At 41.4% G+C, this 20,580-nt stretch overlaps 1 protein-coding gene across 4 annotated transcripts in view; it reads left to right on the top strand.

Annotated features, from left to right (window-relative positions):
• Positions 1 to 7,419: 7,419 nt before the first annotated feature.
• The window catches only part of gsap (gamma-secretase activating protein), a 28,026-nt gene continuing 14,865 nt past the window's right edge, over positions 7,420 to 20,580 (top strand). The window contains exons 1-22 of one of the 4 annotated variants that reach the window (XM_053414963.1): positions 7,420 to 7,830; positions 8,804 to 8,919; positions 10,424 to 10,480; positions 11,171 to 11,240; positions 11,593 to 11,640; positions 11,754 to 11,842; positions 12,428 to 12,497; positions 13,101 to 13,150; positions 13,489 to 13,599; positions 14,007 to 14,063; positions 14,201 to 14,247; positions 14,393 to 14,478; positions 15,115 to 15,192; positions 15,317 to 15,394; positions 15,544 to 15,636; positions 15,925 to 16,093; positions 16,520 to 16,610; positions 18,410 to 18,479; positions 19,174 to 19,253; positions 19,392 to 19,472; positions 19,867 to 19,974; positions 20,180 to 20,235. In XM_053414963.1, coding sequence (XP_053270938.1) covers positions 7,743 to 7,830; positions 8,804 to 8,919; positions 10,424 to 10,480; positions 11,171 to 11,240; positions 11,593 to 11,640; positions 11,754 to 11,842; positions 12,428 to 12,497; positions 13,101 to 13,150; positions 13,489 to 13,599; positions 14,007 to 14,063; positions 14,201 to 14,247; positions 14,393 to 14,478; positions 15,115 to 15,192; positions 15,317 to 15,394; positions 15,544 to 15,636; positions 15,925 to 16,093; positions 16,520 to 16,610; positions 18,410 to 18,479; positions 19,174 to 19,253; positions 19,392 to 19,472; positions 19,867 to 19,974; positions 20,180 to 20,235 — 1,793 coding nt within the window. In that variant the 5' untranslated portion in view covers positions 7,420 to 7,742. The remainder of the gene's footprint in view (positions 7,831 to 8,803; positions 8,920 to 10,423; positions 10,481 to 11,170; positions 11,241 to 11,592; positions 11,641 to 11,753; positions 11,843 to 12,427; positions 12,498 to 13,100; positions 13,151 to 13,488; positions 13,600 to 14,006; positions 14,064 to 14,200; positions 14,248 to 14,392; positions 14,479 to 15,114; positions 15,193 to 15,316; positions 15,395 to 15,543; positions 15,637 to 15,924; positions 16,094 to 16,519; positions 16,611 to 18,409; positions 18,480 to 19,173; positions 19,254 to 19,391; positions 19,473 to 19,866; positions 19,975 to 20,179; positions 20,236 to 20,580) is intronic. The other 3 variants (XR_008333824.1, XM_053414961.1, XM_053414962.1) reach the window with 3 other exon arrangements.

Genomic DNA, 20,580 nt, shown 5'->3' with positions numbered 1-20,580 from the left:
GCAACCGGGCGGGGGAAGAGGCGGCGCGGGATGACGTCACAGAACATCCGTCACAGAAACTGCGTTCTGCCCTTCTGCCCTGCTCTCTGCTTAGAAGCGCAGTCGACCAATCAGCGCAGCGGGGTAGATCAGAGATCGTGTGTAATGAGGAAGATGAGTCACCCAACACTCGTGCAAAAGATATTTTTAGGTTTTTATTACAAAGGATCTCAAATAAAGAATTCTTCATAAGACGTTAAACATGTGAACTTAATATCAACTTTGAAGTGTATTCAACTAAGTTATTTAACAACATTTAAGGTCATACCATAATTTCATTTTATTTTCATTTATTTTATTTTGCTTTACACATTTCTATCTAACTATTTAAAAAAACCTAAGTTCATAACTTCATTAGGGCTCGAGCACTGACAGGCACTGACAGAAAATGAGGCCCTACTGTTATTATAATAATAATTGTTATTGTTATTTTTTTTATTTAATTAAAGTTATTATATATATATATTCTTTATTTATTAATAAAAAATGTTGTTTACATTTAGATACGTAAGATATTGTAAAATTAATAGGTGGTTGAAGTCTTGCCAATTTTAGGAGTTCATATATCTTGTCAATGTGATGGCAGATTTTATATTTAGTTATGTTATGTTATGTTAAGTTATGTTAAGGATAAACCAAGGGAGGCAAAGCTTCAAACATGTCTCAGAGCTATGGCAGCTGCTGAGAGAACTGTTATATGTGATGTGTGATATGTGATACTTTGAAATAAGACTTTACTAGTGTCATATGCTGTAACAATGATGTTGTTGAGAAAATAACGTTCACTTTTCAACAGCTAGATGGTTCAGCTAGGATACAGTATTGTTTTTAGATGATAGACATTACTATTACAGATAGAAAGTTTTTAACTAGGAAACTCTTAGCTACATCAGTAGAAGAGGTTTTAGACTAAACTAAAGCTTTTCTCCTGAATTAGGATTTAAATGGTAATCAAACTGATGAATGTAAACATGAAGTGTTTTGTGACTGTTTCAGCTTCAAAGGTTTCCGCAGTGTGATAACAAAGTGGGTTACGACTGTGGGACACAGAGGAAACCAACCCCCTTCACATTACAGTGCCTTGCATAAGTATTCACCCCCTTTGGACTTTTCTACATATTGTCATGGTATAACCACAGATTAAAATGTATTTCATCGTGAGTTTATGTAATGGACCAACACAAAATAGTGCATCATTTGGAAGTGGGGGGAAATATTACATGGATTTCACAATTATTTACAAATAAAAATCTGAAAAGTGTTGAGTGCATAAGTATTCACCCCCTTTACTGTGAAACCCCTACCAAAGATCTGGTGCGACCAATTGCATTCACAAGTCACATTTGCAAGTCACATAATTAGTAAATAGGGTCCACCTGTCTGCAATTTAATCTCAGTATAAATACACCTGTTCTGTGACGGACTCAGAGTTTGTTGGAGATCATTACTGAACAAACAGCATCATGAAGACCAAGGAGCTCACCAAACAGGTCAGGAATAAAGTTGTGGAGAAATATGAAGCAGGGTTAGGTTATAAAAAAATATCCAGAGCTTTGAACATCTCTCTGAGCACCATAAAATCCATCATAAGAAAATGGAAAGAATATGGCACAATCGCAAACCTACCAAGAGGAGGCCGTCCACCCAAACTGAAGAGTCGGACAAGGAGAAAATTAATCAGAGAAGCAACCAGGAGGCCCATGGTTACTCTGGAGGAGTTGCAGAGATCCACAGCTGAGGTGGGAGAATCTGTTCACAGGACAACTATTAGTCGTCTACTCCACAAATCTGGCCTTTATGGAAGAGTGGCAAGAAGAAAGCCATTGTTGAAAGGGATCCATAAAAAATCCCGTTTGGAGTTTGCCAGAAGCCATGTGGGAGACACAGCAAACATGTGGAAGAAGGTGCTCTGGTCAGATGAGACCAAAATTGAACTTTTTGGCCACAATGCAAAACGCTATGTGTGGCGAAAACCCAACACTGCCCATCACCCTGAGCACACCATCCCAACAGTGAAACATGGTGGTGGTAGCATCATGCTGTGGGGATGCTTCTCTTCAGCAGGTACAGGGAAACTGGTCAGAATAGAGGGAAAGATGGATGGAGCCAAATACAGGGAAATCCTTGAAGAAAATCTGATTCAGTCTGCAAAAGACTTGAGACTGGGGCGGAGGTTCATCTTCCAGCAGGACAATGACCCTAAACATACAGCCAGAGCTACAAAGGAATGGTTTGGATTAAAGAATGTTAATGTCTTAAAATGGCCCAGTCAAAGCCCAGACCTCAATCCAATAGAGAATCTATGGCAAGACTTGAAGATTGCGGTTCACAGACGGTCTCCATCCAATCTGACTGAGCTTCATCTTTTTTGTCAAGAAGAATGGACAAACCTTTCCATCTCTAGATGTGCAAAGCTGGTAGAGACATACCCCAAAAGACTTGCAGCTGTAATTGCAGCGAAAGGGGGTTCTACCAAGTATTGACACAGGGGGGTGAATACTTATGCACCCAACAGATGTCAACTTTTTTGTTCTCATTATTGTTTGTGTCACAATAAAATTTATTTTGCACCTCCAAAGTACTATGCATGTTTTGTTGATCAAACGGGGAAAAGTTTATTTAAGTCTATTTGAATTCCAGTTAGTAACAGTACATAATGGGAAAAAGTCCAAGGGGGGTGAATACTTATGCAAGGCACTGTAAGTAGTCTTGATTAACAAGAGTTTATTTGGTTGTTGATGGGCTTCAATGTGGGTCATAAGGATGATTTTGATAATTTTATTTTGAATATGTTTCTTCATTAGGTTGGATTGACACAAGACTGGTGTCTAAGTGTCAAAAGGGAGGAGTTACATATAAAATGAAATTAGATATAGGTATATTGAGTGTACAGACAATACACACTAAATAATATTCACATTCAACAAAACTTTTTAACTTTTTAGCAGAGTTGTGTGATTTGAGTTACAAAATAAAAAGGTGAAACAATCTGGATTCCACAAGGTGAACATCCACCTCCAAATAAACAACTTGATCATTCATACAGAGATTTGATAAAGATAACAATTAAGTAAGTTAGGGAAATGAATAAATACAGTTTTATTTTCCTTGAAAAGATTTCTATGCAAGCAGAAGTGTTCCCAACATCTAAACAGGATTCTTCAGCAGTGAAAGAGATACTGCTCGGGAGAACTTATCCATGATGGGAGAGTCTAAAAGGATGTCCACTGATAATTGTACCCAATTTGTAAGCGCAGCATTAAGGATGCTGGTGAGTATCTGGGTATCAACACAAGGCAAAATCGTGCCACATCCCGCCAGGGATGGGACAGTGGAGAGAGACGACAGTAAAATTAAAACTTAACAGTACATTGAAAAACGAACTGGTAGATATGTTGTGAACTTGTTCCTAGTACTCTTTAAAATCCACAGGCAGATGAAGGAGGATCTATTGGGAATCCATGGAAAGGGAGCTGAATGCGAAGGAACCAGGAGACTGGATTGTACTGAAGGACGTGAGGAGAAAAGACTGGAAGAGGACGTCGATGGAACGAGTGCAAGCCAAATGCCTCTCACCAGAAGGTCGCTGAGAGGGCAACCTGGAGACATGCGGGCCAACGCAGGAGGATTTCGATAGCCACGGGTGGATTCTACAGGACGGATAGTGCTTTGTGCCAGTGTGTGAGCCTTCAATTGATCGGTGTTGCAATGTGAGGAAAACACATTGAAGAGGGTCACTGCTGTCACAACCGCACAGACAGGGGAACAACGACAGATGATTTGGACGACTGAGGAGCAGTTCAGGGAAAAATGGTTTGAATGTTTCATCATCAGCTTGCCACCAACTTGTTACTTTGGCAGGAGGAATAATACAAATTCCTGAGAATCTAAGTTAGAGCAAATAGAGCTTATGTTTAACTTTCCTGATGAACTGACAGAGCCTGGAGAGCTTCATGGTAGGCGACCATGATGATAACGGACCATATATTGCGTGCGAGATAAGCATTCCACAGTGTGAGAGTCTCCACAAGGAATGGATTGGAGAGCTTGTCCCATGGGGGGGCACTGTGAAGAACACACACACAGATGAGCTGGCTCTAAGAGTAAGTTCAAGGACATTAGGAAATGAAACTCTGCATCTACAGGAAGCTCGGAAACAAGATGTTCATCAGCTGAAGGAGGACTTCGACACATATGAAGAGTGGCACAGTGAACAATTCGATAATATGGTGCATATTGTTTAAAAATGTAAAATGATCTATTGTCCAGAGAGAGAACAAGGACATATTCCTGATGGGTGGGAATTAAGGGTCATGGTTTCTTTTGAATAATTGCTAAATATGTTATTGATTGGTTGAATGAGATTCTGATTTTTTTCAATTATGTACAGGCGTTACAAACTGTTATATTGTTTTTTTGTTAAGACTGTGGTTACTTCCTTAACCAAGTCTATGATTGGACAACATGTTCGATTTCTTGAAACTCATGTATCCTGAACTCTTCCTAAATATAATGATAAGATGTTATGGAGATGTTTGAGACAATAGTCTCAAAAGGGAGGATTGTGATGGCAGATTTTATATTTAGTTATGTTTCATGCAAGGAATGACAGTTATAGATGGGAATGTTATTCTGAGATGTATTTCTGTGTGTTTTAAGACTGCAACATGTGGGGGTCAGCTTAGGAGACTCAGATGTGTATTCGTTAGAGATTCGTCTGTGCCTCTGCTGAGACAAAAGGTTTTCACAACCAAAACTCTTTCATGGGTCGTCCAGCAGAGATGGGGGTCTAAGAGAAACTTGGAGTCTAAGCAGATGCCTGATGTAAATGTGTATTGAGACTTTGGAAGGGGTCCTTCATTCAGATTGGAGGTGACCAAATCTAAGCCTGAAGACAACACGCAGAGAGCGGATTGGATAAACATTCTACCTCTGTGAAAGGAGGGGCTTATTTAGTATAAATCAAATGTGATTCCATTGTTCTGTGCCATTGACCCCAGTCTGACTAAGTGACAGGGTGCTCTGGTCCCTAGCCGCAGCTAGGTAGAATTGTATGAACCAGAATTGATAATTGTCTTTGCTGTGAAATGTAAATAAAAGGTTCCATTACATCAATGACACTTGGCCATGCATGTGGGGAAGGGTGGGGATTGAACTGGCAACCTCTTGTTGGAGAATGGCCACTCTACCCTCCAGGCCACACCGCCTGCTCTTTCCCATTGGGACCTAGCACACAAAGAAGATGGACAAATGATTTTGTGTGTGTGTCTGTGTCATTCTATTCTGCTTTTGATACATATTTCATTTTCTACTTTACTACATATATTTGACAGCCTTATTGAAAAGTTACTTTTATATTTTTGGATTTTAGTTTTATATTATATTTTCTTACTTCACATTATTTTGTTTGTTTTGTTTTACACATTCCTTTCTTAATACTAAGTATAAAGAGTAACTCCTTGGTTTCTGCGACTCTTGCACGTTTAACACAATAAATCTACAGTAATGGTGTGGGAGAATACCTCTTATATAATCATTGTTATTCCATTCTAACTGAGAGGCAGTTCCTGTGACCATTTCACTTTTGGTTATGTTTTGATGCATCTTTTTAAACATTGAGATTATTTCATTTGAGCCTTGGCACACATTGCTCAAATGAAGCATTGTTCTCTTCCACTTCCTCTCTGTCCCAGCATCAGAAAAAAAGGCTGCTGAACTGCATTTTTCTGCTTACAATGTTGTTTTGTACTTCAACGACAGCCTCTGTTATATTTAACATTTAATCAATGCATACAAGCTCGCAGTGAACTGTTAAATGAACTTTAAAGGCCCTGAGAGTGTAAATTGATCTCTTCACAGTAGGTAAAATGACTAAGACTCATCTGCACTTTTGGTTTTGCTTTGGACAGACATGGGTGGCGGCTACCTCAACAGCGGCAAAACCCAACGGTACAGTACAGTATGACACAATACAGTACAGTAGAGTATGGTACAGAACAGTAAGCTATAATACAGTTCAGTAAATTATGCTACAGTATGTTATGGTGCGGTACAGTTTAGTATGGTACAGTACAGTTTATACAAGTATAGTACGTTATGGTATGATATGGTATCGTACAGAACAGTATATAACAGTACAGTACGTTACATTACACATATTCAGTATGGTACAGCACATTTAAGTACAGTACATTATACAGTACGGTATGAATATAGCATAAGAGAATGATTTCTGTTCCATATGTTCCTCTGAGGTCATGAAAAGCACTGAGTCACCATTACATGCACTTTTCATTCTCAGCAGAGGGGGGCAGTATTGCTCAGGAAACTACTGCTGCTTCATCAGAGGGGAAACTTCTCCGGTCACTGAGGTGAAAGTTACTGTGTGAATACATTAATTCACGGGCTGTCAGTACTTCAGCAGCTACTGTGGGGGTCAGAGGAACACTGCCGATTTGTCGATTGCCTGTATTACCTCATTAATACAGGTACTTTAATTTGTCACGGTTGATTAGGCCTCAGAGCTTTGCCGAGGTCACCTAAGTCCATGCACCAACACACTTAATTCCTAATATGTGTGTGCGTGTGTGTGTGTGTGTGTGTATAGCCACAGTGTGTGTAGAGGCTTTAAGGCATCAGAAGACTGTACTCTGCGTAATTCCTGGGACAAAATTCCAAATCATTTAACAACTAATAAATAGCTTATAGAGGTTGTAACATAAATACACCTACTCTCAAGCTTACATTGTGAAGAGGTTAAAGAAAACCACTTCATTAGTTAGTCGCCCTTGTCTCAATAGTTAGGAAGGGAGTTATATGTGTTATACCTCCTCACGGTGCTCGCACAATGCATAAGCAACACATTGATGTAAATTAAACCTTTGCTCTATTGTTATATTTCATTACACACGTTCATGTTGGAGCTCACTAGATGGACCAGAAAGGCACCGCATACAGGAGGATATAGTTATTACTTATACTATATTGTATGTAAAGCACTTTGAGCTGCATTTCTCGTATGAAAGGTGCTATACGAATAAAGTGGATTATAGACTGTATGTTCAAGATTCAATTATTGTCATTCAAAAACATGAGGTACATGAGAGGTAACAAAAGTAAGTACTGAGCATTACTAAGCAGCAATGAAACAGTAGAATCTCAAACTAAAGGACAAAAACAATGCAAATTAAAATATATTATATATGATTAATATGACTACAGATATTAATGTAGTATTGCACATGAGATCATTTGAGTCTGGTGTATATATCAATTACTCATTAGTATTGATCAATCTTCCTGTCAACCCACTGCACATACATATAAGGGCCATAACATGCAGGTGTGAAGTGCCTGACGGAGCCTGGATGGTGGCAGCGGGGTGGTGAGAGATTCCAAGCCGCTGGAGTCACGCTCTCCTCGGCCAGTGGCAGCGACTCTCCTCGGGCTGGGTGTGCGGAGGGAGGAGCTTCCTTAAGGTTTTGCCAGGCAATGTAACATGCCACTAAAAGCAGGTTAGTTATAGTTGTGAAGAGGAAGAAGCGGACATTGGATCACAGTGAGTTTACCTGCCGCTGCTTCTCCTCCTCATGCTGCTGACGGGACTTTCGCTCACATGACTCCGCGGAGGAAGTTGTTGCTCGAACCAGGGGTTGTGTCAGTGCGAGGAGCCCGGGGGAGCAGGTGGACTGGACGGGGGAGCGATGCTGCAGCTGACGCGTCGGTTCGACCTGCACCGGGATGTGGAGCTCGATCTCCGCAGGAAGGAGGCGTCCGTCTGCCGGGTGACAGGTGAGGCTGTCATTAGCAACTAGCTAACGGTGCTAGCTTAAAACCAACCTGCACCCAAACAACTTCAAAAGTGTTTTTTACTGAATTCAATGTGAGTTTACATTTATTATCCACTAGTGTTTCCATTCAAGCTCTAATTTACTGTTGTGATTTTTGAAAATACATAATAATCCGCGTGGGAATCAAAGCTAAAGTAGCTTCAAGGGAAATATGGATTTATGGAGGAGTTACAGGTGTTTACGTTGTCAGCACTAGATGGCGCTGTTCACCCTTCACACCCTTGTTCTACAAATGAGTCAAACATTCACATTCTCTTAAAGCAGCTTCACAGTTAAAGCAGTTTATACAATACTGTCATTCACCTGTAATCATGATGTGTGTGTGTGTGTGTGTGTGTGTGTGATTATTTAATATTATTGTTATTTTTATTATTGCCTTCAAGTTTTTTGGGAGATAGATCACTAACTGATGACTAGCTGTGTTTGTCTTTGACCTCTTCACAGTCAAGAAGAAGAAGAATTGGTTTATATATGTGTTAGAAACCAACTATTAATAGTTAATAAAGTATTTATTACTTGTTTAATGACTTTTTTACACACATAATACATGTGGGGATATAATAATAATACATGGAGACCTCGTGTTGGGTTTGAAACACATTAAGATGAAGTTCTTAACATTTTCAGTGGCAGTGACACAAAATAAATACTTTTAAATATTATAAAGCTTCTGTGCAATTTAATATCAATAAATAATAAAAAAAAGACTTTTACTCCTTGTTGAGTTCACAGACAGTCTGTGTTACCACCCTCCTTATGTTTGATGATATTAAGACGCATATTATTGCCAAATTTTGAAGAAAGATCTCGGCGCAGATGTTTTTTGAAATGTGGCTGAATTTCTAATTGGTGTTCACAGCAGTGGATTAAATGAATGAACTCCTCAGTTGTTAATCTTGTACAGTGTTGTTTAGGAGTGATACGTCATGTGGGTTTCACAACAATCATGCTGTATGCAGAATACTCCGGCGCAGTGGATCCTTGCATCCTGAACATTGAGAGTGATGGAGGCATCCTTTACTCTTGGAAGGTAAGTCCACAGTGAAGGCACGGCTTGTTATGAGTTTCCTGCACTGCATATAATCATTGAGTGTGTGTGATTACCCTAATCCATATTAATTCAGTGCGACAGCTGGATTACAAGCTCCTTTTCACTGTCTCTTCATTTCACTGTTTACAAGAAAGAGCCACTTATCGTCCACAGTGTAAACATCATGTTTGTTGTTACCTCCACCAAGGAGGTTAGGTTTTCGTCACTGCGTTTGTTTGTTTGTTTGTTTGAAAGCAAGATTACGCAAAAAATACCAAACAGATTATCATGAATCTTGGCAGAAGGATGCAGCAGAGTTAAGGGATGAGCATTTTACTGTCTTCGTCAGGCAGGCAGGCAGGCAGGCAAGAATTGATATAAATTAAGATACTGCTCTCACTGTGCATTTTCAAGCAACAAGCATACAGCAACCCCACACCTGACCGATCAGCTCCAAAAGTCAATCATCTAAAGAAAAACTCCAGAGTAATGTTCATTTCAATCCTGGTGAAAATCTGGTATTCTAAAAATTAACAAATCACTTATTGGTAACAACATAACGCAACAAGGCCCGATACGACTATCTTCCTGCTGAAAGCTTCATAGTTTTGGAGATTTGGTCAAAGACTAGAATGTATTATCTGTTTCTTGGGGGAAGGTTTGGTTTCGAAACTCAAGTGTGTTACACTCGAGAACTGCGAGGACCCAAATTCCGACTTCTTCCCGCAAGTCTTTATTGTGACAGATGGGCAGTGGTATCCAAAAGAAACACACAGGCAACGATTTAGCTTTGTAACACACACAAGGAATCATCGAGAGGAAAACGCTGGAACACGGATGAGACAAACTGAATGAAGTTATTCCAAAGAAATATCCCTTGAATTTGGATATAATGAGTGTAACATGCTCTGAATGTGTCTCCTATAGTATTCAAATGTTTTGTTTTTTTCACCAATCCTTTTCAAAACCCCAAAAATATTCTATATTCCCTTATACCTTCATCATCGTCTTTTATTTAGGTATTTTTAGAAACCTCCGGATCCTCAGACGAATTTTTCAAATAAAGTTCTGTGTGTTGAACCGCGTTTCTCTGCACAAGATCAATTTTTAATGATGGACCCGCCGAAGAGTCTGTGGGTTTAGGAGGTTAAAGACAGTGTGCAGCCTGCAAAGATAAAATAATCTCTTTTTCTTAAGTGCAAGGTTTACAATTTCATGCATGCCTGGCTGTGGGCCGGGGTTTCGGAAGAGAAGAGACTCGCTTTTATTTTAAAGTCCCCTGAACTGAGCACTTTTTTGGGGGGGTAAATCGCCGGATTTGAAGTGAACCAGGTCTTGTCAGGATTAGGTGCAGGGTTGGCTGAGGTAATGGACAGGTCAAGCGGGACGTTCCACCTAGGTCACTGGGTGGGAGAGTGGGTTTACTGGTCAGTGCAGGTTATGATTGATCGATGAAATGACACATGACTTAAATAGAGGACTCTCTTATCTTGTGTTCGGACAGGGATCAACGGGGACCACCAGGATTGGGAAGTACGACTCTGACACTAAACAGAACAAGGTATTGTGTGTGTGTGTGTGTGTGTGTGTGTGTGTGTGTGTGTGTGTGTGTGTGTGTGTGTGTGTGTGTGTGTGTGTGTGTGTGTGTGTGTGTGTGTGTGTGTGTGTGTGTGTGTGTGTGTGTGTGTGTGTGTGTGTGTGTGTGTGTGTGTGTGGGCATTCACGACTTCTACATTTTAGGACTAGCCAACTATTCCCAAAAAGTAGACGACTAATCACAGGAGACATATGTTCTTTCCAATTCTTTTCGAGTTTTGTAGTCTTTGATTGCACGATTGGAGAATTCTCCAATTGTAGTCCGCGTGGACTACAGTTGGAGAATTCTCCAATGTTGACGCTTCTCCACGCTAACTTTGCTATAGCTAGCATTAGCTGTAAGCGGGAATAGCTCTGCTAAAGTATTTAAACACCTTTTATTTTAGTCAAGCATCTAAATGTTTTTTTTAAGGCTTTTGCTCTTGCTGCCCGCTTTAGCTCCCTAAACCACGTTTTCAAGACGCGCATGACAACTGAGACTTGTCAACAGCTTGTCAAACACAACAGCGCCCCCTGCTGCATAGCTAGATGCCAATGCACCATGCTAAATCCACAGTGTGTGTGTGTGTGTATGTTTGTGTGTGTGTGTGTGTGCTGCTGCTGCTGTATCCCTGCACTCATTCACATGCTGCTGTGTTTGTCCTCCCCACAACAGCTCCTCTACTCATTTGACAAGCAGGTGTGTGTCAGCAGCTGTTCCGTGAACAAGGAGGAGACGCTGCTGGGTGAGCCTCTGTAATGTACACGATAATGAATTCTCTGCAATAGACAATTGTTAACACTCCCGCGTTTCTTGGCCCGAACTCAAGTATAAGCGTCAGTGTCTAGGGAGCTGCAAAGGAGCGTTTCTACAACATTACTATCCTGCACTATGGGGGACGCTGGAGACCAAGTGGAGGAACACAGTTTGAGTGTAGATTAATGACTGCAGAGGTGCCAAAGCCTCGTCTAGAAAAAAAACAAAAACTGATTTAATAGAAGCCGTTGTTGTCTCTGAGGGAAATATGTGAATATTAAGTCACGTCTCAACCTCGACTTTCATTTTTCCTTTTCTTCTTCTCTCTCTCTCTCTCTCAGCCGTCAGCTTGGCACAGAATACCAGAGGAGAAGAGCGCCTCAGACCAAGTAACAGCCCAGATCTCATTTCTCTCATTTCATTTCCAGAACATAAAACCATTTGGCTCTTTAAAAGGTGTCTTTAAATTAACTCGCAAGCGTTTTTCAATCTGTGTTTGCAGTATCCAAGTGTCTCACACTCCTGATTGAGATCCATCCCATCAACAACACTAAGGTCCTCAAGGCAGTGGACTGCAGGGTCAAAGTTCAGGTAGTGTGTGTGTGTGTGTGTGTGTGTGTGTGTGTGTGTGTGTGTGTGTGTGTGTGTGTGTGTGTGTGTGTGTGTGTGTGTGTGTGTGTGTGTGTGTGTGTGTGTGTGTGTGTGTGTGTGTGTGTGTGTGTGTGTGTGTGTGTGTGTGTGTGTGCTGTCTTGGCTGCTTTCTTGCAGGTTTTACTGCAGCCACAAGCTGACGTTGCAGTTATGGAGCGTCGCAGCTTACAGCGACAAAGTGCCATAGACTATTTATTTTATAAGCTTTGCTCGAAGTGCCCTGGCCTGTAGTCACCGTTCCTTCTCTCATTCGCTTCATCCTTTTTTATTTCTCCTTTAGCCTCAACATTAAAAGAGGTTACTGTCTTTAATATTGTGGCGGATCTGTGTATGTCATTTTATCAATAGAGGAAATATGAGGATGTGTATTAAAAAGCTACTTTGGCTGTAAACTCTGACTTCCTCACTGTTTGTTGCCCACAATTTTCACCAAACCAAACGTTTACAGATTCACCAAGAATTATGGTGAGTGTCGTTAACCACTCAGTCATTTGATGACTTGTGTTTCCCTGTGGCTTTCCCCAGTTCCTCCACCAGGATGCCAGCAGGAGATCAGTGCCAGAGAGTCACCTGCTGCTGCTGACGGAGGATGGATGTGAGTTTGTGTCCTTATGCTTGTCAAGACTCAATATTTCAATTCATTTGTTCAAATCACATTGATTACAGTTCAAGAAGAAGCTTCTGACTCAGCCATAGACTTTATTTTTGCAAAAGGAACGAAAAGATGACATATTTTTAGTTTTCCAGTTCCACTTCTGTCTGTTTTCATTTTCTTTGGAGGTAGGAAAAGTTCTAGAGCATCTGATCCCAACATTGGTGTTCTTACAACACCTATTGGATCTAGGTGCATGTCTGAAAGCAGCTATAGATATTTTCTTTTTCATTAAGATAAATTGATTATTCCCTGAGAAATCAACAAAACTGTTAAATAATGCCAGTGTCTAATCTCGCAATCCTGGGTCCACCTCTTTCGTCTGGATTCGCGCCAAAATTCAATGGGCTCTTTCTTGGCCGATGTCCCATCCTTCTGCCAAGTCTTGTGGAAATCTGATTCGTTTCTCTTGTGTAATCTTGGTCACAAACACACATGTAAACCAACCAACATACAAACGCAGCAGGGGGGGGGGAATCCTAACTTCTATTAATTCTCGGGAGATCACATCACATTGCACATTCAGGAGTGAGTTGTGTGTTTCAGATGTTGAGCTGTACCACGTTCTGCTGACCAAACAGGAGGGTTACAGAGTGGTGAGTCCACATTCACCCGCCTGCCTCCTCTTTTTCCTACTCGAAGGAGATGTCTGGATAGTTGCCTCAGCTTAACTATAAATTACACGGATATTTTGTTCATTGCTGGTGGGTTCATGCATTTTTAAGAGGCATAAATTCTTTTCAGGAGTTCGCCTATCCAGCAATTAATAAGTAAAACAGTTTGAATGTATTTACATAACCCAGTGCAAAATAGTGTATTCGACCTCATTCTCCGACTATAAACTATACGCGGTGTCTCGTCCTCCTGGGGGGAGCGGCGCAGTGAAAAGTCAGGATATGCAAAGCTGAGTGTGAACATGTTTGTGTGGATACAGGTGATGGCGAATCCAGATCGTCTGGTCAGAACGGCGGAGAGGATAGTGGAGGACTTGATTTGGGTCCAGTGGGACGGACACACACAAAGACTCTACTATCTCACACACAAGGTGACAATGAGACACGTTAGACTGTATATAAAGATTGAGGTCATGTGAAGCTGAAGTGTGTCAATCGCCCCCTGGTGGCTGGCTGAACCCTGCCTCCTCCGTGGTAGTGCATGGGATGTGGAACAGACATAAAAGTCAAAGTAAACAAATACTTATTCTCAACGATGGTGTCTGTCATGTTAGGTTTTAATTAGTTATTTGAGGACATTTCTGCATCATTTCTGTATAGTGTGAGGAAGTGGAGACACGTCTTCCAGCTTCATATAAACTCTCTAAAACACACGCGGATCTTAATGACCACACTTACATATATACATAAATATATATCTATAAACAAGTTAACGCACTGAACAACTCATATACACAAGTTGCTCATTTGACACAATCTCACATGTTGTCATTGATAGGACAAGTTCCTGCTGCGATGTGTTCAATTCTACCCCAACCATAGCTGTGAAACTGTGGTAAGTCAATGCCATGTCTTTTTATATATAATATACTTCACATGTATACTTATCTTGCTGCCATGATCACTGGGTTTCATCTGGTGTTACTTGTTCTTTCTTATTGTTTGTGTTTGCTCTATCTCACTGTCTAACAGATGGAGCTCCCGTTAGAGTTGCCTGCTAATCCTTTCCCCACAGTCAAGTAAGGCAACAGCTACGACTCCTTAATTCCTGTAAACGTCCTGTTCACTGCAACTCATTAGTCTGCTTTACACATACACATACATTTTTATTGTACTTATTTGTGTGTTTGTGTGTGTTTGTTTGTTTGTGTGTGTTGCCGGCAGGTTTGTAAGCCTGGGCTTCGACCACTATCACACAGAGAGACCAGAAAAGGAGCTCGTTAGCATGGAGGTGTTCACAAACAGAATAGGTAACACATCCACACACATACACACACTGCATGAATAATGTGTATCACGTTTACATCCTCTCACTCGCACAGAAACAGTAGTTTACTAGTTACTTGAGTTATTTGTAACTTTTTTAAACTAATGTATTTTGTGTGTTCTTTATTTCTTTATGTACAACGAAAAGAAAGTAAGTATTTGTCATGAGTCAGAAACTGAAATTGAAATCAATCGCAATGATAACAGCACCTCATTTAGTATTTTATTACTAAATGAGGTGCTTATCAATTTTACCCTTTTTCCACAATACAACATATCGATTTTACATTACATTTACACATTAAAAAAATATAAATTATATAAAGCATGAATTGCTTAATTCACAAAATCACTAGCTTAAAAGTTCGATTCTGGCCGGTTTGAGTTTGATTAAAACCTTGATTGAATTTGTGATTTCCAACCCTAAATTCTAAATTTCTGTAATTTCTGTCCTAACAATCATTGATGCACTTTCAAAAATTGTAATGTTATATATTAAATTGTGATTCTCCATTAAAACACAACACAACCAATGTAATTTTGCAGCGACTATCATGAAAGTTGTCATGGAAGTTCCCTGACTGTGTCCTTAACTGCTCTGTCCTTTGGTTTATCTCTAGGAAGCATGAGTGTGTGCTACAGCCAGCCTCAAAAAGACAAACAGGAGCTGATGTACACGGTGGTTTTAGTTCACAAAGGTGTGTGTGTGTATTATTTGTTGTTGTCTAGTCAGAATAATCTCCTGCCATCTCCTTTACTTTGTCACTGTGACATTCTTTATCCTGAGCACAGGGCCACAGATTTCTTGCTTTTTTTCCGCAGACTGCAGCAAGACGTTCAGAGTATCTCTGAGCAGCGAGCAGGAAGCCACGAGGCTCCATCCTCTAATCATCCCCATGGGTCAGTGTACACACTGAAACCTAACACACACACACACACACACACACACACACCCTCATAAAGTCAGCCAAGTGTGTGTATCGTCATGGTGTCTGGTGTGCGTACAGCTCACAGGCAGACAAGTGAAGTTGTGTTATTTCCGTATGTAGGTTATTACATGCTGGTGTATCTGCAGGATCATTTCCTCCACTGTATCAACACCCGGCAGGAGGAGATGCTCTGTCACTCGCTCTTCCTCTCTGGTAAGACCAGGCTTTTGTACGAGTCATGTCTGAGCTCATGGTGACAGTTTGTTGTGTTTACTCTTTTTCTCAGCTACGGTACATGCTCATATTTCTTCTCTATATGTTTTTATTTTATTAAAAAAATAAAGGGAACCTCCACAAATTTAGATCTTGCATTTTTTGACATTTTTCCACACCTTTTGACACATTTGTCCCAGTTGCTGTCTGCTCTCAGAAAAAGAAGGTGGCCCTATTATGAATCCAATTTGAATCCATGTGCTATTCTCTGTCTGTGCAACCCCTAAGGTCACGATGCTGACCTGGGCCTGCAGTGTCAGGCAGCTGACATCACAGTGTTGCACACAGAGGAGGAGCCGTGCGGGAGTCTGCTGGATGTGGCCAGTGGGAGGATCTACAGCGCTGAGCTCAGCCCCGCCTACCTGCTGCAGATCCTGCATTCACATGCGTCTTCCAGGTGAGTCTGTTGGAAGTTAAAGCACCTTATATACACATATTTATATATAGAGAGAGCGTAGGAGAATATATGTAGGCACTAGGCAGGAAGGCGGACAGGTGGGAAGCTATTTTCTGACAGGTCATTTTCATGCGCCTACACCGGCCGAGCCTTCCTGAAAATATATTTAGCTTCTTGACCCTTTGCCAGCACGCACCATGGACTGAACCATTTTGCGCAATAACAATGCAGCTCTGAGACATTTTTAAACGATTTCATTTATTCATGTATTCATTCGTTTTCAAGCTATAGTCCACCTTTTTAGAGCTGCACATATATCACTGTGCGGCACCTGACTGTTGGCTGTCTGCCTCTGCATCTGCCTCCCTGCTTGTATATGCCTATGTTGCATAAAGGTGTATTCATGATATGTCACCTCCATCCAAGGTGTCCCAGCAGTCGGGCTCCCCCCCAGCACCTGGCCGCCCTCCACTGCCTGCTGGTTTACATGGGAAACGACCCAAACCTGGAGCTGAAGGTACAGATGAAGCCAGGAGAGGAATATTGACATTTAATGCAAATTTACTGAAACAGCTAAGGTCTCCGCACATCCTCTGAGCCCACAACACATTTTAATACAACTCAGTGTCAGAGCTGGTGTGAACATCACCCTAGTGATCCGGTCGCAAGTGGGCAGCGCTAAATTTGTCTGTTCACACCTGGTGTTCAAATGCGTCCTGAAAGTGTCTCCTGTGACCTTTTGTGAGCGGATCTCACTTCTGTGCTCTATATACAAAGGAACAGATACATCAGTGGTGTTAGCAAAGACCAAATTATGTTGTACCCAGTTTGAATCTACAAATGTGTCCAATGTCAATGTGTGTGTCTGTGTGTGTCGGCACAAGCGGAGGACAGACAGAGCAGGGGCGCTGCCACAGAGTAGGTCAAGCAGGCAAATGCTTTGGGAAGGGGCCCCAGAGAACACCACAAGAATTGTGTAGGACCACCTTAAAGGACCTCCCTTTTGCCAGGGGCCCCCAAAGTCCCTTGAAAACACTATTTTACCCTTTTGGAAAAAAATTGAAATTATTTTGTGGCGGACAGCGTTGATATTGAGGCAGTGAAGAAGTAAAACAAATCAACCTATGTACACAGAGCGGTGTAGAAATACTTTAGGTAGCGTCAGAGGTTGTGAGTTGAGTAGGTCCTCCTTCATATGTGGCCCAGGAGGCATTGAGTTCACATGGTGAAAAAGAATGTGGCCAAATGCATCAGAGACCCAGGAGATCAGATCCCAGGAACCTGTACCGAGCGCTGAGTACTTGTGAGCGGATCACAGAGGTTGATACCAGGTCTGAGATCTCTTTGAGTTCAAGAAGTCTTAAAAAAACGAGAATGCAGCTAGTCACATGAGAACGTGCATGTTTCTCTGCACTTCTGTGTAAATTTGGTTGAGCTTGGAGAGAACAGATGGAGGGAACGAGACGGCGAAGGAAAGAAAGACAAGCGAGCGAAATAAAAGATGAGCTTAGCGGAGACGACAAGTGGAACGAGATCAAACGGAGTGGGAGAAGGACGGAGAGAAAAAGGAACAGATATTTGGTTTGGGCTCGGCGCTGAACGATGACTCAGCCTCTGTTAGTGCTAAACCTAAATTAAGGTGTTCCAGCTGCTCTGATAGATTCTAATAAGTTCTTTCTTCAGAGGTTAAATGAGTCACCAGTTTCATTATTGCAGCGAGCGCTGGGATATCAGACCACACAGAACTTTTTGTATTCTCCGTGAGGTCTGTTAATGAGGTATCTGCTCTACCACAGGTGATTGCCTGTTAACATTTGTTCAGTAGAAGTTTGTAATTTGGAAAGAACACCAGGCCAAAGTCTTTCAACTCCTATCTTTACTTCTCCTTTGTTCCTCTTCGTGTAATAGCTATTGTTATGTTTTAATACTTCTGCTCCGAGTCTGACCCGTGGCAGAGACGCGCTGTATTTTTTCCTCAAACCGCAGAGGAAGGGGCGGCAGAAAATGAGTTTTCACTCTGACACTGCCGTGGCTGGAAGATTTGCTGGGTCTATCTCTGAGCGCATCATTAATATTTCATATTTCTGTAATGTAAACCGAGCACAGTGCACCGCTGAGGCTGGATCATCCCCCCCCAAAAAATGTGTTATCAGGAGCTGGAGCTGTTATCATTGGTATTGCAAACAAGATATCCGTCTGCAGATATGTGGCTGTAGAAAGTCTCACTCTTAAAAAAAAATGTAAATATTTCCCTTCAATTTGCTTTTAAATGAAGGAAGATGAAGTCATTTTAACTCACCTCTGTGTTCCCTCTAGATTATCGAATGGCTGTGCGACCACATAAACGCCTTCGAATCCTTTGATCAGATCCAGGAGTTCATTCTAGGTGAGTGGCAGCTAAAACACGGGAGATGCAAATTTCACTATTAGTCCTTCACCTTCTCTCTCTCACTCTCTCTCTCTACCTTTTTATTCCTCCTTCCTCTTCACGGTTCCTAGACTGCACTCATTTTTGTCCTTGCAAAACCCTGAATTGTTTGGCTCTTCAATCTCCCTCTTGCACGACTGTGCCGGGCGCCCCACGCGGGTCTGAAGAGTCAGAAAATAGATCTGCTTTTTTTTTTTGCAGAGCTCATCGGGTACGTTTGTCCCAGCGTGTCTGTTAAAGTAAAATAAGGAGAACAGTGCTTGATGCTAATTTTCTCACATGTAGGTAAACAGTCGTCACCCAGAGAGGAGATGATCACATTAGCACCTTGCTGCATAAATTAGCATTTTATCGGTGCGGCAGTAACGACTTTAGTTTCCTTCCGAGATGCAGAGGTCGTGTTCATGTTTCTGTTCAGTGCATGAAGTCAATGAGGTTGACCTAATTAATGATGCATCCTCAACCTGTGCTCACTGATATATCACAGTCATAACGGTGGGACATGAACTGGAGAGCCTCATTTGTCTTGTATGTATATTTAAAACTCGTAGTGTGTTTAAAAGGAGAACGCTCCCTCTGACTGTTTGTTTCTCTCTCTCTCTCTCACCCACATGCACCACACACACACGCTAACACACACACACACATGCAGCCTCCCTGTACAGAATAAGCTATGAGAAGTCTCTTAGCCTGGATAAAGTCCTGCCATACTCCTCTGTATTCGACAAGAAGGTACCACAAACACACACACACACATGTTTTCACTTGCACAAAGGCAACTTTGTATACGTGTGGATAGGAGTGCAAAGAAGACACACACACGCAGACACACACAGACGCACACAATACATCTGTCTTCCTGTGTTCTAGGAGGTGCCAGTGTGTCTGCTGGAGATCCCTGGTGTTGTGTGTGCCACTGAGCTGCATATTGAGTCTGTAATAAAAGGGAAGGTAACTACATGTTCCTTTAAAAAAAACACATTTGTTATAATAAAAGTTCTCAGATACTATATGTATAAGAGTCTTAAAAGGACTCCCTGTTCTGCTCGAATACCATAAGCAGTAAATAAATCTTCAGCATGCAGATTAAATCGAGACAACGTGTGTGTTGTGTAACATGTTTCACAGGTTTAAGGTGCGTTTTGCGCTACAATCACAAAAGTGCATTGTATTCAGGCATTAAAAAGACATTTAGATGCAAAACAGTGTGATTTTATATTTGCTGGTTCTGCTCCAGTGCAGCACAGATGCAATTATTCTTCTGTTGTTTTCCGGCAGTGTCCTTGTTTTGTCACTTTGATCTGGTTGTTTATGTGTGTGTCTGTGTGTGTGTGTGTGTCTCCAGGGTTTCTGGACCGAGCTGCAGTGGAACACGGAGAGGACAAAATATCTTGATGCTGTTCCCAACACCAGATACAGAGCCTCACACATACAGGCCGACTGGGATAAACTGGTGAGTGTGTGTGTGTCAACTGAAACATCTCATGTATAAACATATAATATAATATTATCATTACTTCTATATTGGAAGTCTGATCGCCTGAAATTATTTGCTAGTTGCTAGTTGACGTGAGCGACAAGATAACGTGTGTGTTTGTGTGTGTGTGTGTGTGTGTATATTATCTCCCATCCTCACATATCGCTGTTGGTCGTTTCAGAGGTTGGAGAGGAGACCATCCAGCCACATGAATCACATCGAGGAGAACACAAAGAAGTAGGTCTGCCTCCCACTGGAGCTTTGTCAAGAAAAGTTACCACACAGATACACACTGATACACACAGTCGTGAAACTGGAGGGAGGGAAAACGTGACTGCACTTCTGCAATCTGTTCCAGTGTTTGTGAAAATAATATAATTCCGTCTATAGCGTCATATTTTTAAACCTGGAAAAGCTGTCCACTGCATTAACAAAGGTTTAATCGTACTAAAGGTTGAGATGTATTTTTAAGCTTTGGGTTGATCGGCCAATCAACTTATACGTGGTTGTCAGAATCAGGTCTGATAACATATAACATAAAATGTTCACTCTCATAAACTGACAATAGCTGCAGAACTGCTG

This window comes from Pleuronectes platessa, chromosome 22, assembly GCF_947347685.1.
Source record: "Pleuronectes platessa chromosome 22, fPlePla1.1, whole genome shotgun sequence".
Lineage (NCBI taxonomy): Eukaryota > Metazoa > Chordata > Actinopteri > Pleuronectiformes > Pleuronectidae > Pleuronectes > Pleuronectes platessa.
Note: the sequence above shows the minus strand (reverse complement) of the source record. Positions and strands in the feature narration are given on the sequence as shown.